Source organism: Mya arenaria, chromosome 17 (genome assembly GCF_026914265.1).
Source record: "Mya arenaria isolate MELC-2E11 chromosome 17, ASM2691426v1".
In the NCBI taxonomy this organism is placed as follows: Eukaryota; Metazoa; Mollusca; class Bivalvia; order Myida; family Myidae; genus Mya; species Mya arenaria.
In genome coordinates, this window is record NC_069138.1 from 47,013,643 (window position 1) to 47,030,558 (window position 16,916).

The following is a 16,916-nucleotide window of genomic DNA, read 5'->3' on the forward strand; positions in this document are numbered from 1 at the left end:
GGTGCCCCCGCATGTTAGGAAGGCGACAGTCGCTAGTTCTGGTGGTGGTGGCGGGAGCGCTTCCGATGAAAGTGGCGCTGGCGGCAGGGCCGCCTCCGCTGATAGCGATAAGGCGCCGGAAAAGAAGGAGAACCCCGAGGGGTCTGACTCCAAGCCGGCTGATCAATAATTAAAATATATCTAGTCGTCTTAGATAATGTAATGATTGAGTTTATCCAATTATAAATGTTCGTGTTTACATGTTTTGTGCAATATGTAGGTAGGCATTTAACAAATTGTTACCTTAACTCACCTTATAAGTGCAATATTATTATAAATGGCGTTATTGCTGCTTTGTAATGCATTGTTCCCAGTTTTGCTCGACGCACAATCCTTTTTCTTCGGTATAGTGTATCCAACCATCACGGGAACAATGTGTGAATTTTTCATATGCTCCTTATGTGGCAGCGTTTCACTGTTGATATTTTACTCCTAGATACAATAGCCTTTAGAAATTCTAATAGACGGGTTAAGCCAAAAAAAAAACCGGCATTTTTTATTGCGAATCTGTGGTAATGCATCAATTTAACAGTTCTTGTATGAGAAATCTCATTACGGCGTCGTTAAGCTTTAAATTCAATAACTAATGCGGAAAACTTTAATATACGTACACAAAGACTTGTGACTTGGTGTTGTCTAAATCAGCTCTGACGCGCTGCCCCTGCCAATGTGATATTAATATTGTCATCGTAACTTCGTTACATGTGGCCCATTCGTTACACAATCTCGCCTTCACCTCTACATCATCTTACACTACTTATGCATAACCGGGGATCCGTCTCATTGAAATATCTTATCCGTTACTTTCACGCTCTTTAGGGACTTCACAAATGGAAACATGTAGATTCCTTCATTTCGTTGATTCTGGCAATAATTTCAATTTGCACAGATGTATAAATGAACTGACTTTACGACTAAGATATTTATTTCGACGGATCCCTGGTCACAATTCTCAGTCTCTAAGTAAGTCAGGTGGCACATACAATGAGTTCATTTCTTGTAAGAAAATAATAGCATATCATTGGATTCATTTTAAGCATATACACCCCAAGAAAAAAAGAAGGCGTGGCTACACCCATGTAGGGCATAGATACACTTTTGTATTATTTATTTTGGGTTGCCATAATCATGATCACTGATCTTATAGCTATATAAAACAAATTTATATCTAACAGTTGTTTTATTACAGATTTCATTTATACATAGTAAACTGTATTCGATCAATTTGTTTAAATGTTCAAGAACATTTTCACCTATTGTCAGTTTCCCTAATTATATGGCAGTGCCATTTTCATTAATGACAAAAAAGTCTAAAATACCCACAAAACTTGAACATTTACACAAACATGTCTTTACTATTTAGTAGTCATTGTCGTTTGCAATTTTCATTTTGCATTTTATTTCATGTAATTCTTATCTCATTTTCATATAAACTATCTACAAACAAAGACATTTGTTGATTCGGGTAACAAAAAGATAAATTGTTTCATTTTAATTGAAACTACACTTGAGTTCTACGTTGAGCTTAGCACTGACATTTGATAATCTCACACACGGTTCGCTAAGACATATTTTTGTTTTACAGAATAAGGTTCATTGATTCAGATCATTTTGTCCCATCCACACATTTAGGACATCGTTAGTTACGTGTATATCTAAAGCGTGACGTAGAGTTTCTGTTAACAGGGTTGATTGGCGATCTCGTGCAAGCCTAATCATGTACAGAGACAATTTCAAACCAAGCTCTTCGAATGAAAGAAATGAGCCAGAAAAACCTGTAGAAAAGCCTATTGTAAAGGTTGTTGAGAAAATAGTCGAGGCGAAACAAGAACCAGTTTTGAAATTTGAACCACGTGACGCAAGTCCGGACACCGACGCTGCTTGCTCAGTTACAATCTCTGACAAAGATCCGACGTCACCCGATAGTGAAATTCCTCCCAGAGCTATGGACATAGACCCTGATATGAGCAAAACAGATGATAGTAAAGAGACTGGTGATGAAGATGATAAAAATGTAGTTGATGAAGCCCCTCCTTCTCCAGTTGAACACCCGGTAATAGTGAAAAAGGTAGTTGAGGAAATTGAAAGCCGCGCCAAAGATTACACTGATGGGTCATCTACACCGTCCCCGGTAAAAACGCAAACCTTTCCACTTGAAACAAATGACGATGAAGTCACAGTGGACGAAGAAACGATAGAGGATGACAAGGTTGAAATCAACGAGCCAGCAGTGGAAATAAAGGACAATGCCCCTTTAGAGAGTAGTATTAAGACAGAACGAAATGTTGAAACCGCATCTGCTGCTACTATTGTAGATATCCAAGATCAGACGGAGCAAGATGTAGCAGAAACTCCTGATGAAGTAAAATCTGAAGATAAATCAACTGCAGATATAGTAGTCGACCATAAAGACTTAGGAAAGGGTTCTGTTGAGGACCGCACCGACGAGACACATACAGAAACTGTTTCTAAGGATGTAAAACCTAACATGAATCAGTCGTCGACTATTTTATCTTCACCGGGTGTAACTTCACCAGTTGATGTTTTAGGCACTGATTTATCTGATACTGTGATTGATAAAAGCGTAGAGTCTGAGTCAGAAAGTCATGTCAAAGCAAATGTATTAGAGGAAAAACGGACCGAAGAGAATGAAATCACTGATGATAAATCCGAAAATGTTGATCAACCTAAAATCGAGCCACAACTTACGGACCTTGCATCTGAAAGCATACCAAAGCCAAATGAAATTGATGCTGGCTCAAGTAATGAAGTAGATGAAAAAACCGAAGATAAAGTGTTAGAAACTGTTGTTTTATCTGAACAAGTAGAGAAAGACATCATTGAAGAACCGACTGTATTGGAGACATCTCCCACTAAAGAATCCCCAGTTGAACCAATTTCCGGTACCAATGTGGACGCAAAACCAGACAGCTTGGAAATAAAATCAAGTATTGAACCAGATGTAATTGATGAAGTTGTTGATAAAACTGAAGATAAAGTTGAAGAAACTGTTGTTTTATCTGAACAGGAAGAGAAACAAATCATTCAAGAACCGGCCGTAGTGGAGACCTCTCCTGCTAAAGAATCGCCAGTTAAACCAATTTCCGGTACCAATGTGGACGCAAAACCAGACAGCTTGGAAATAAAATCTTGTATTGAACCAAGTGTAACTGATGAAGTTGTTGATAAAACTGAAGATAAAGTTGAAGAAACTGTTGTTTCATCTGAACAAGAAAAGACAGAAATCATTCAAGAATCGGCTGGAGAGGAGACAACTCCCACTAAAGAATCACCAGAGAAACCAATTCCCGGTACCAATGTGGACGCAAAACCAGACAGCTTGGAAATAAAATCTAGTATTGAACCAGATACAATTGATGAAGTTGTTGATAAAACTGAAGATAAATTGGAAGAAACTGTTGTTTCATCTGAACAAGAAAAGACAGAAATCATTCAAGAATCGGCTGGAGAGGAGACAACTCCCACTAAAGAATCACCAGAGAAACCAATTCCCGGTACCAATGTTGACGCAAAACCAGACAGCTTGGAAATAAAATCTAGTATTGAACCAGAGTTAATTGATGAAGTTATTGATAAAACTGAAGATAAATTGGAAGAAACTGTTGTTCTATCTGAACAAGAAGAAAAACAAATCTTTCAAGAACCAGCTGTTGTGGAAACTTCTCCTACTAAAGAATCGCCAGTTGAACCAGTTCCCGGTACCAATGTGGACGCAGAATCAGACACCATGGCAATACCATCTAATATTGAACCAGAATTAAAACATGAGGTTATTGAGAATGGCTCTTTAAAGGATTCTGCAAATGAACAACCAAACACCGAAACACAAGAAGAAGCACCATCAGAATTACAACCAAATGATGCGAAACCTGTCGAGCTTCCCGTGGAAAGTAACGAAAATTCAGAGAAAGATGTGCTTATTAAAGAAACAAATGTTATGCAGACATCAGTATACCAAGAAAGTGATAACCAGACAATTGAAAAACAAGGAATTAATGTCGCACTAGGAACTGAACAACATACTGAACTTGCATCTGAAAGCACATCAAAGCTAGATGGAACTGATACTGGCGCTGGTCATGAAGTAGTTGACAAAACCGAAGATAAAGAGGTAGAAACTGTTGTTTTATCTGAACAAGTAGAGAAACAAATCCTTCAAGAACCGGCTGTAGTGGAGACATCTCCTGCTAAAGAATCGCAAGATGAACCAATTCCCAGTACCAATATTGGCGCAGAACCAGACAGCTTGGAAATAGAATCAAGTACTGAACCAGAAATAAATGATCAAGTTGTTGATAATGCCACTGTAGAGGATTCTGCAAATGGACAACAAAATACCGTAACGCAAAAAGAGACATCATCAGAGATTCAAACAAAAGATACACAGTCTGTCGCGCTTCCCGTTCAAAGTACTGAAAATGTAGAGAAAGATGTGCTTATTAAAGAAACAAATGTTATGCAGACATCAGTATACGCAGAAAGTGATAACCAGACAATTGAAAAACAAGAAATTAGTGTTGCGTTAGAAACTGCAACAGCATTGATAGATGATATCTGCGAGCCTGGTAACATAGAAAATGAACCACCTAAAACTGAAGAATCAGTTGATGTAAAAGACACTGACAAAACGGCCGATAACAACCCTGAAACAATGCAAGAGGCAAACGCTCAATCTCCCGCAGTAGTTGACCAAAAAACGGAATCGACAAATGAAACTGTTGAGGAACAAATCAAAACTGAACCAGAAAATTACCAAGACACCAAAGAAGAACCGATTGAAAATAAAGACGTTGAAAGTAATGCATCGGAACAATCGGTAATAGCATTTACAAAAGACAAACATGAATCAAATATAGAAATTGTCGAAAAGGCCGAGGAGGTTTCAGAAAGTAGTAAAGACAGTACTGCTCATGATTTGGTCGCTGAAAAAGAGTCCATTACTGATGAAATAGTTTCTGCTGATATTGCAAGGGATATACCATTAGAAAGTTCAAATTTAGAGCAGGCTCAAACAGATGATATCAAAGAGGAAACAATAATTTCTTCATCTACACCTCCTTCTACTCCTATCACAGAGAGTGCTAAAACTGAAGAGCAAGAATCTGAAACATCCGAAACAAAAGATCTGAAAAATGAATCTTTTGAAGATCAAAGTAAGACACATCATGCTAAAGTTGTAAGCTTTGAATCGGACGTTTTAAAAGAACAACCAGTTCATGAGGCAGAGCTTAAAAGTTCGCCAAAAGAAAGCACAGAAAATGCAGACAATGAAATTAAAGTAGGTCAGACAAATGAGCAGGCAATGTCAGTAGAAGAAACAACTGTGATTGAGACTAAATCAGACACAGTTGAAAACAATGTTAATACTACTGAAACACATGAAGTACACACCAAATCAATGGCAGATATAATGCAACAGAGCATGCACGAAGATTTACAAGAAACTGTTAGCGTAATTAACGGTGATAACACGCATGATGATAATGAATCAAATGCTGAAGAAACAGATGATGCAAACGATAACACAAAAACGGCAGATGAACCTAAAACGAAAGAAGATGTGACTGTTAACGGCGTCAAAGATGACACACCAGAAACTAATGACAATCAAGCCAAACTTGACGAGGAAGAGAGGTTTAAAGCCTTGATAAAGGGAAACGGTACGTTCACACATGTTGTCACTGTGAACATGTTGTGAATATGACTGTTGTGGAAACATTATGTTGTGAACTGCGCACGTATTATCAGCTAGACGCATGTTTTATTGTTTTATTTGCTAGTCTATAATTACGTATTCTGAATCAATCGTGTGCGTGTTGGTGGCGTTCATTTTCATCTCGACGTCTGTCAAAAATCTAATTCATTTTGATATTAATATACATAATCATGTTTTTTTCCCAAGAAACACGTACATAATTGATTCAAATTGATTTTCTTTTCTTGTTCCAGCAACGTGTGTTTTGTTCTTTTAGTAGACATGAAAAGTGTTTGCTAGAATATGATTGGATATTTATCATTTCTTTGATTTTTGTGTTTGTTTTCAGCTTTGTATCTAGTATGTTCTCTGATGTTGCTAAGCATCTCCAGTCTTTATTTCTTTTGTTTTATTCGCAATTGTTTTGTTTCGATTCCTAACAGGGTCGGTTTGAAAAAGGTCGTTGAGCAAGTCGTGAACACACAGAGCTCAGGCGGCGAAATGTTGTCAGAGGTTGTCAGCGGATACGAAAGTAGAGGGGGTGCGTATCACGTGATAGAAACAAAAATATGACACGAAGGCCAATATAAATTCTTTGCTAGATTTTCATCCATTTTTTTATTTTTAAATAAAGAGGGTGACATTTTATTGTTTTTGATGAATATGTGTTCGTGCTCTTTCTGATTGCATAAGGGAACATACACACATATTTTAGACGAACCACGAACATGATCGTAACAATTCTCCTTTTTTGCATGTGAATCTTATACGTCGACACGGTAGGTATGAATAAATGCCGTTACCGAACAATACCGGACCGATACGCAATTAAAGACCCTAGCTTGTAGCCTAACATTTGTATTTACAGTAAATCATATTTAAAGGGCGGTGTGCAAATGAGGGGGTGGGCGGGGTAATAATGAGGGGGTGGGCGGGGTCATAATGAGGGGGTGGGCCGGGTCATAATGAGGGGGTGGGCGGGGTTATAATCTAGCAAATTATTTATGATCGCCTACGAAATATTGTTTACGGGAAATATTCAAATCGATGGAAGAGCTAATGGTTTGGGACTGAATGCAAATATATCGTTTGAAAATATATACATTTTTGTAGTGGTGATGGTTATTGGATAATCATGAAATTTGGAAGTAATTTAATTGGTTAACCTATTTTAAATGATATTAAAACAATCAATATCATTGAAAGCCTATATGAAATGTTTGGTTATAGGAGTGACGATGGAATCAAAGCCTGGTATGCTTGCAAATAGATTTTATATGCTTACTCATTTCTTCATAGTGTGCTTTTATAGACCTGTCTGAAGTTGGAAAATAATAAATAGCTATGTATGAGAACAGTATATATGAGCGATAATCATTTTCTGGGGGGGGGGGGGACTATAAATGATGACCAATGGTGTATTATGTACCTAGGTCTAGAAGAGCACACACTTGCATGGTTATTTGAAATATGATTCCTTTGCGCTGCTGAAATGTCAATATGCTGCTTATCACGTTCTGTGTACATGTGTATTTATCACAAGTATGTACGATTCATGTACCACTGCGTATTTTAGACGACCATCCAGAACATACAAAGTCTGAAGGCGCTGGTAAACAGAGTGTGACAATTAACGTAATAGAATGATACCTACTGCAATCTTTCAGTCACTCACTATTAAGTTTCACTAAACAAAACTAATAAAAACTGATAATAACTAATAGCTTTAATTATTTCTCACAACTACGTTAAAATTAAAATGGTGTGTCAATAACAAAATGAAATAAAACTCGGTTAAAAGCTTTGAAAAATACGACTGTATAACCTGTTTTATGCATATACTTCGAATAGGGTTCTTTAATATATTGGTGATTAATTAAAGCTGATCAGAGTATATCTGTACTGAGATAATTTTAAACTATAATAAAGCATAAAAAATAAAATTTCGTTTTAAATTGTTCAAATTCGTACTTTAGTTCTCCTTCTCACTCTATTTTGCCTCATTTCACCTTTCCCCTGTCTGGTGCCCCATGTTTTACCATTCCCCTCTGGCGCCTCTTGTAGATACACAAATGAGCATGAAGATGATGCGTGGAGAGGTGTCTGCCAAAACCACCTACCAGAGGACATCGACGGGGCCAATCGCCATCAGTGAGGTCTCTCCCGAGGGGAAATTCATCATGCTAGAAAATACGTCATCCGGGCCAAACAGAAAGGTAGGTTTATGGTTGATACAATTGTGCATTTTTATATGTAATCCTTTTGTGGGTTTCAAATATGTACTCAGATTAGTAGTCATTCAGTTATATGCTGGGCGAAGAAGGTATATTTCAGAATATTGTATTGTATAACTATGCCGGTTTGCGTAAAGTTTCATTTTTTTTTCGGTAAAGTATCTTGTTATGTTGTTATGAAATAAGTTATTGGATTATTATTAAGAATAAAATTGATATTTATTTTACAAAAATCTTTTGTTTTAACATTTATGCTATAAAAATATACTAATTTGATTTTGATGAGATATAAAGTAAAAATTCGCCAATCACTTTTGCTTATCAGCAATCAGTCTGAGGTAAACATGAACATAAAGTTTTTATTAATAAATTTGAAATAAATTGACTACAAGATCGCCAATCACTTGTGCTTACCGTTAGATGAGTCTAGGGTAGTCATGTATCAAACAGCTGTACAGAAAATTCATTTGCACTTTCGTTGCTTTGGTCAATGTTTTTCATTCCGAATTTTATTTCTTCTATATTCATACGACAGTGAACTGTATATCATAAATTATGTTTATAAAGAAAGACAGTAAAGGCAGAATGATGTCTGAGACGGTGAGGTTTTGTTTTGCACATCTAACGAGCATATTATCATCTTATGACTATAACGTTTCCATTTTCTTGTCTAAGTAATATCCGTAACGTGCATTACCCGTTACCATATAAAATCACCCACCATATACAGACTAAACTAAGTTTTTAAATAATTTAATACGATGTATCATTTCAGTCCGAGTAGCTCTATCTATGGTCTTTAATATATACTATTCTGTGCATCATTTGCTACACATTGAAAATCGCAGACTAATATCTAATTTCAGTAAAAATTAACAAAGCTTGAACTAGCTTCGCTTCTTGTATTTATTCTTGTTTGCTTCTGCTGCTTCGCAATCTTATCATGGCATCTTTAGTTACGATACATAAACTTAAAAATGTGTATCTTTCTTCAGTGATGGAAGTCTAAAATTTGTCTTCAATATAGAAATTACATTGATTTGAATGGAACAACATTCTGATATCACATGATTTTCCTTTTTCTTGCATAGATATTATATAATATTCTCTTTATATCTATATCATTTCAGTTTTAAATTTTATATGAGGTTTTGATTCCTGAAGCATTTATTCAAAAAGAACAAAAAGTCGTCATTAATTCCATCGATTGTAGTTAGAATTTTATGTTAGTGTTTGTTATTTCTATAGGTGTTATTAACTTTTTCTGAAATATGACATCAACTTAGTGTTGAAAACTTACTCTGCATACTAATTGTAATGTATGTGTGACGTATTGCACTGGGCAGGGTCTTACTGGTGCCTGACCGAAACAGTTCGGACTTTGGATCAATTGAAGATAATTTAAATATAATTGGAATCTATTGGTTGGTTTATTTTGGTATTTAATTTCTGTCTGAAGTTACATTATCAGTTTATGATTTTAAGGTAACATTACCAAATATGTTTTTACGTATGCCATTTCAAAGACGATACCTATATAATAGTTGTTACATATAAGTGATCAGAACGGAATATTTGCAATAGTTTGCATTTATATCTGTATAACCTTGTCCAAGACGAGACGTTTTGTTTCGTACAAATAAACAATAACCATACCGTTAATGACATGAGACATATACTATTAAACGTCAAAAATGATAACAAAAGTGCATATATCTGAACCACACTATTATATAAAATCCACATGGTTAAGATGTTTCTATACTGATTTCCATTGCATAGGACGTGAACCTGGACGGCTGGAAGCTGAGAAGGACAGTTGACGGAAAAAGGGATTACAGCTACAACTTCCGCAACTTTACACTCAAGGCCGGCAAGAAAGTCAAGGTAGACAACTGCTGCATGTATTCCTTGCAATAAACTGTATACCAGTAGTCCATTTATGGCCCCTTACTCAACTGTTCCTGATCCATTATATTAGTATGCCAGTTGCTCAGCTATTTCGTATCCCTTCTAGGACAATACTGCAATAGCTTATCACTAGCGGATCCAGGGGAATCCCAGATCCTATAAAATACGCCCAAAACGTACCATTTAGGACTAGAAATGGTTTAAATATTCAACCCTCCTGCCAACATTTCAAACCAAATATCGTACCAATTCGATTTAGGAAAGTTGAGCAACCAGCCATTATTATATTTGAAGTTAAATGTACTAACCTTAACAAATTTATGCTTGCTATTTAATGAACAGCATTTTTGCAGCTAGCAATGGCTTGTTGTTTATACTTCGCCAGTTTCTTGAAATTGCGAAGAATAATTGCCCGAACCCGTTATTTACATGTATATACTTCACCAAGAGCACATCTCACACCATTCTCCCTGTATTTCAGATCCTAGCCCGGGGTTCAGCTGCCGAGGCGGGTCTGAATGACCTAGTATTCCGTGAGGAGGACAACTGGGGAGTAGGCTCCCAGGTCACCACAGCCCTCATCAACGACAAGAACGAGGTATTTTAGTGTTGTAATCATATTTATATATGTTGAGACAAGTGTGAGGCCATGCGCATATAAACTAGTGTGAAACCCAGAACACTCGTTTTCCAGTAACTTTGAGTTTTATTGTCCGTTTTGAGGCGGCAATCTCATCATTAAAATTCTATTTCGATGCGTGTATGGTCTGTTTGTGTCTCGTTCGATGTCGTTTGGACTCTTACCTTGGTCGCCTGCAAAGTTTTTACCCCTGGGCTTGTCCCGGTGGTTTGCATTAATCGTTTCAATACTTGATTACTTGATTGTAATCGAATACTAATGTCAACGAAGTTTGCTAGGTTAAACTAGACTACAACCTATGATGATATGTTACTTAGTTTGTCATGAAAGAAAGAGATGAGGTTTGCGAACATTTTGCCTATCAAAGGGATGCAATTTGTATATGGACCTGCTTATAGTTGTTAATTTATAAAAAAAAATCATCTCATATGAACACGATTGGGAAAAGTCATCAAACCAACATGGGGTTGTACATGGGGTTTATAGTCGATTTGGGAAACACTATTTAATTGTGTTTTTTATGGCATAAATATTTAAAACGATATTGTCTTACTGTAATTATTTAACACTCTCCTGTTCTTGTTTTCAGGATAAGGCCAGCCACGTCCAGAAGACCCTGTACAACTAGACAGGGTCACGTGACCTGAATTGAGTTGCCATAGAAACTGTTCTCAACGAACAGTCTTCATTGTAGCGGATAGGACTAAACCAAAGATACATTTAACAAATTTAGGAATTTTAATGCTTTAAAGCCGGGATAAAAGAATCTCAACTTTAGACAGGACTACTTAAAAACTTTGGATTATAATCGGAATTCAATCTAAGCTTTTACCGAATATGATGGATACGAAACATCAGGATACGCGGGAAGTTTTTTTACTTAAAAAATTAGCACCTACACAGCAGTTAGCGTTTACATTACATTATTTATTCAACATTTTCTAGAAATTATATAGGGTGTTTTTTTAATAATTATCTACTTTACCAATCAAAATATATCAGTATAATTGCTTTGTATCAAGGTGCACACCATGTACATACAGCACATGTAGCTTGAAAGCCACCAGTGTGAGATTATCATACTTTTGTTAGGAGTAATTGGAATATAATTGAATTAAAAGGCAGAATGAATGGCTGATGATTGGCCCCATCCTATCAGCGGACGCATCCTACGATCGTATTAGTATTTGTGGGTAATAACAAATTTAATTTCAAAATTAATAGTTTAAAGTTTAATTTGGTTTGGGTATTAGAAATATAAAACGGAGAAACAATTGGACTGAAAATAATGATCATACATACGACGTTGTTCTGTACGTTCGGTGATACGGTGCCACTTTAACATACATACAGTGCACATTGGATTCTATGGGGAGTTAAAGAACAACACCATTAATTAAATTTATATTGAAAATCGCGTCACAGAATGTTGATTATAGTTTCAGACGCAAAAAACGTGTATCTTATAGAGTGTATGTCTATACATTTAACACACGGTATTCAACAGCTGAACAAATGTTACAGTTCGAAACGTAAGTCATCGAATTTTCCTGTTATTCAATCAATATCGATGCAACACATTTATTCTTGTTATTTATAATTAATATGGTTGTGAGAAAAGACAAAAGTATATTTTAGAATGTATTAAACTGTTTTATTTATACATGTTTACATTTATACATCATGATTCATACATTTCGTTATTGTATTTTATTTATTGTTTGCTTAAGCTTGAGTTAATACATTTATTGCTTAAACTACTCTGTTTATCAAATCTCGTTGCTTCCATTTTGCTTATACCGACTCTAGATCTGTCTTAATTGTTATATGAATTATAAACTCATGCAGATATTTTTCCTGTTTTCCTCTACAAAAACGCTGGCAGCTTCAAAGAGAACGTTTTAAAGACATGGACATTATTATGAAATATAATGCGTAAGATTTGTGTGGAAGGAGTTGAAAATACTTCTACAATGTGATCGCCATGTTCTCTTGGTTCTTGTCAGGAAACATTTCACTACCCATGTTTCAAAACATTAAATTGAAAGGGACATACACTCACTCAGAAGGTGATATATGTTTGCCAATTCGCCAATGGAGACTGAAGGAAACATATCTGCATGATAGTTGTCTTGCTTTCGTTAATGACGTCATACCTTCTGATCATATTATGATGTTTCATAACCGCGTCGTCTTAAAAAAGATGTGTGTAGCCATTTGCATTCGTTAATGGTCAGAAGCGTAATGACGCATTTTTCGACTGTAAACGGTAGTTAGTAGGATTTAAGTACTCTGAATTTATGTTCTTTTGCTTCATACATGCTAGTGCTTTTTTACCTTTACCATTAAACAACTTGCGTTCTTTCCTGATTGGAAACATCAATACAATGTGATATTAGACATCTTAGACTTTATCAAGACAAAGGTCTTTCAATAAGTTATCTTGTTAACTCAATTTAGATTTTTAAAACAAGAATATGTGTGATTTTTTCAACAGTGATGTTCCTTTTATATGCAAATTAGGTTATGTTTTGCCATTACCCCACCCACTCACTGTGCCACATGTGAACGTTACATGTTACTATTTATAACTTTGTTGTGATTGGTTGATGTTGTGTAGATAGTAAAAACCGCTACAGGCTTTCGATATTAGTTGGTAGTTTACATTTTTGAATTCATTATGAAATAAACAATTTATATGAACGGAATAGATAGATAACCTATTAAAATAATTATAAATATCAATATCTTGACAGGTTATATGGTAGGGAAACATCATCCCGTCTTCCAAGTACTTGAATGGCAATGTAGCGGTCACATTTGATATTTGTTGTATTGAAATTGCTTTTGATATTTCAAAGGACAATTCGCCATTGATTCTATTCAATCATAGAACTTTCAATCCAAGCTTTTGTGGAATTCATATTCAATTTTAAAACACACAACATCAGACGAGCACTAAAGTTTAAATAAATGACATGAAGATCATTGCTGTGTGAGAAAGAAAATGCAACATGTAAAATGTATTCGACTTCCAAAATCTTCAGCTACTGTTTACTTTTACCGGAACCAAGTTCCAAATATTTTTCCTGTACTCTTTTTCATTTTGAATAAAGCTTTAAATGTTTTACGTGTTATGTTTTATATATGCTACACTTTAATACACCCAATAAATATCCTACCTACCTTATAGTGTTATTGACTACAACGTGAATGTTGAGGAACCGTAAACCCAAACGATATTCGTATTAATCGAATGGTCTTTGTTTTGTTTGCCGTATGATAAAAATATGTGGATGGAATAGCCAAAAACAATGCTTCAGTCGATGAAGATATAAAGGATTTATTTCTAAAATAAGTTTATATTTTAAGACAAGACTAAAAGCGACACCTAAATATTCTGATAAAGTCTTTAACATACTAATTCACTGCAGATAAATTCGAGTAAAACAATTCTCATATGAACACTAGGCATCATCAATTCACTTACTGCAGGACAAAAACTCTTAACTAGCTTACAATGCGTTTGTCAAGAAGAGTTGTAAGAGAGAAAGCTATGAAGCATATCACCATAACCATGCAGAGACACATTTAAAGATAAAATGTGAAGAACCTTGCAGTATTCGACACTTCCTGGACTGAATAAACTATAGAAGCCACAGATACATTCAAACACACAGAAACAATGACAGATACCATCATAGATACAATGAAAGACACAGACTCCGATATAAACACTGAAACAGTCATGGACACAGACGCAATCATTGAAACAGACAAAGCCACATATACAATAACAGACATTGACACAGCCACATATACAGACAGTGACACGTGGACACATACACTAATAGACACTGAAACAGATACAGACACAGATATAGACACTGACACAGACGCAGTCACTGACACTGACACAGACACGGGCACATTTACAATAATACACACTGGCACAGACACGGCAACGGATACAAACACTTACACAGATATAGAAACTGACACTTGCGCATTTAAACTTTTTGCTACTGAGCTTGTTTCTGTAGTTTTTCACATCAGCATTGATATAAAATAAGTTACACGATATGCAACGAAAATGAATAATGAGCAAGCTATGATTTCATACGGCAACACCACAGCAGGCTATATTCCTCTCATGTACATGAATGCATACGGCACCACCATAACATATTTTGAGCGACCACCTCCTATTTTGACTAGGGCTGAGCATGTCCCTACCTATATAACACGCGGGTGTTCGTACGTTCGTACGCGTATAATCACTTTTCTGTTCACTGAATGGAATAATGATTAGTCCAAACTATAGTACTAGTTGATATAACTACATGACACGTGTAATGGTGTGTTTATTTAAGTCCCGAAGAACCCATTTTTTTCAGTAGAATAAGGACACAACAGCTGCTGTAAATCAAATGTTAGAATTTAACTCAGATGACTGTGTATCTCTAAACGAGATCTGAACATCTAAAAGCAGTCAAACACGTTGTATTCGCAGCCTAATATTACTGGAAAATGTAATAGGGACCAACATACTCCACATCAAGATTAACTATCTAAATACGTGTTGCGTTTCTTTTAATCCACAAGATATCCCTTGGCCACGAACGAGGGGTGTTCTTATCTAACAGATGTTCATCCTTTGCGAAGTCGTACGGTTCATAATTTCGAGTGTACATAAACAAGACGACTTCTTGACCAACCGCAGCCATCTTCTCCGTTTGAAACCACATCCAGTCCATTAGAAAATACGGCACATCAATTTTGTCAAGAAACACTTTTCCACCTTCTAAAGCCTTGAGCTCATCTCCTTCAATGTCTAGCTTGACCATTGCTCTCGTAATCTTCTTTTTTTCCAGAATTCTAAGAGTATCGTCCAACGTTACTGCAGAAACTGTTTCATTGTCTTCCAAATTTTCACCAGCATCATCTACGCTTCTGACAAATGCGCCGTTTATATTGTTTTCCGGAATCTCCAGCTTTACTTTCCCTTTTTTATCTGATACAGCGTTCCACATAACAATTACTTTTTTATGTAAATGACCCAAGTGTAAAGAGTTACTAAGAAGTTTCAGGCTTTGTTTGTTTGCGTCAATTGCCAGAACCTTTCGACCTGCCGCTGCTAGTCTGACTGTTAGCAGCCCGATGCTACATCCAATGTCAAGGAACACCATGTCAGGATGGGTCTGAAGTAGACGTTTGGTCTTATCGACATAGTCTGTATCGAGGCGCTTCTGGTGTCCGACTGCAGTGAGCCTAGATGACATAAAGAAGTCAACTGCAGGTTTATATATGCAAATAGGACTTTTATCACTACGAGTTCCTCGGACGCATCCATAAAACCGATCATCTTTGTATAATTCTGATACAGCCAGATCCCATTTAAACGTATTAAGAACTACATCTTTGGATTGGTTCAGTTCTCTTCTTATATTATCCACAGTCCGTGTTTCTTGTAGTTCTGATATGTTCAACAGTATCAAACACATAGCTGACGCAGAAAACGCAATACATAGGTAACATCTGCATTTTCTGTATCTATGCATTGTCGCGATATATTCCTGTACGAGTCGTATTGTATAAAACGATACGACATATTGATATAATGAGATTCACATTCAAATGATTATTACTCAATAAACATATATAATGCAAAGCGGAATCAATACTGTTAATGTACATGTGTGATTGTTTAAGCCGATATGTTTGTAATGACATTATGGAAAGGTACAAGGCTGAAAATGACTTGGTAAGTTATGGTTTTGACGTATGAAACCAAACACATAAGAAACAAATAATAACTACCGCATCCTCGTCCTACTCCACATAAATTATAAAAAAACAACAACAACAAATGGGTCTGGTTTCACACAAAGTCGGCTAAGAAACAAAGCAAGGACTTCAGCCAACGGATCTGATAATGTTTATAACTGTCTCACAGGATTACAGGATTTCAGGCGGGAAAACATGTCCTCGTCTGTATTTCTTAGTTGAAACTGGCTCCTGGATTGGATCACCAAAAGAAAAGAGCAGAAATAAGTTCAATCCGATTCACTTACAACCTTTTATAGAAAAAGGTTAAACACTGGTTATTACTATCCCTATACATTTCAATGCAAAACAGGCAACACTTGAGACTGGAAATGATGCTATATCTAGCGTTTCACGTAAATGACAACCATATATTTCCTTAAAGTTCAGTTCAAACCCAATTGATATAAACAATAAAAGGTTATGTCAGATTTTTCCTAAGAAAATTCACTCCCTTTTGGGTTTAGCACCGTTTTAATTTCTCCATAATCCATATTGCATCAGACCGGAAGACGGCAACTGCTCATTTAGCAAAAGAAAATAATCTCTG

The 16,916-nt window shown here is 36.0% G+C and overlaps 1 protein-coding gene across 10 annotated transcripts in view; it reads left to right on the plus strand.

Moving 5' to 3' along the window:
• The window catches only part of LOC128223731 (70 kDa neurofilament protein-like), a 33,689-nt gene extending 20,022 nt beyond the window's left edge, over positions 1-13,667 (plus strand). For 4 of the 10 annotated variants that reach the window (XM_052933072.1, XM_052933073.1, XM_052933075.1 and 1 more), the window contains exons 8-15: positions 6,199-6,296; positions 6,986-7,009; positions 7,332-7,367; positions 7,820-7,971; positions 8,557-8,589; positions 9,772-9,876; positions 10,382-10,498; positions 11,130-13,667. In XM_052933072.1, the coding sequence (XP_052789032.1) occupies positions 6,199-6,296; positions 6,986-7,009; positions 7,332-7,367; positions 7,820-7,971; positions 8,557-8,589; positions 9,772-9,876; positions 10,382-10,498; positions 11,130-11,168 (604 nt within the window). In that variant the 3' untranslated portion in view covers positions 11,169-13,667. Of the gene's footprint in view, positions 1-3; positions 5,721-6,198; positions 6,297-6,985; positions 7,010-7,331; positions 7,368-7,819; positions 7,972-8,556; positions 8,590-9,771; positions 9,877-10,381; positions 10,499-11,129 lie in introns of those variants that run through there. The other 6 variants (XM_052933077.1, XM_052933076.1, XM_052933078.1 and 3 more) reach the window with 6 other exon arrangements.
• Positions 13,668-16,916: the final 3,249 nt, after the last annotated feature.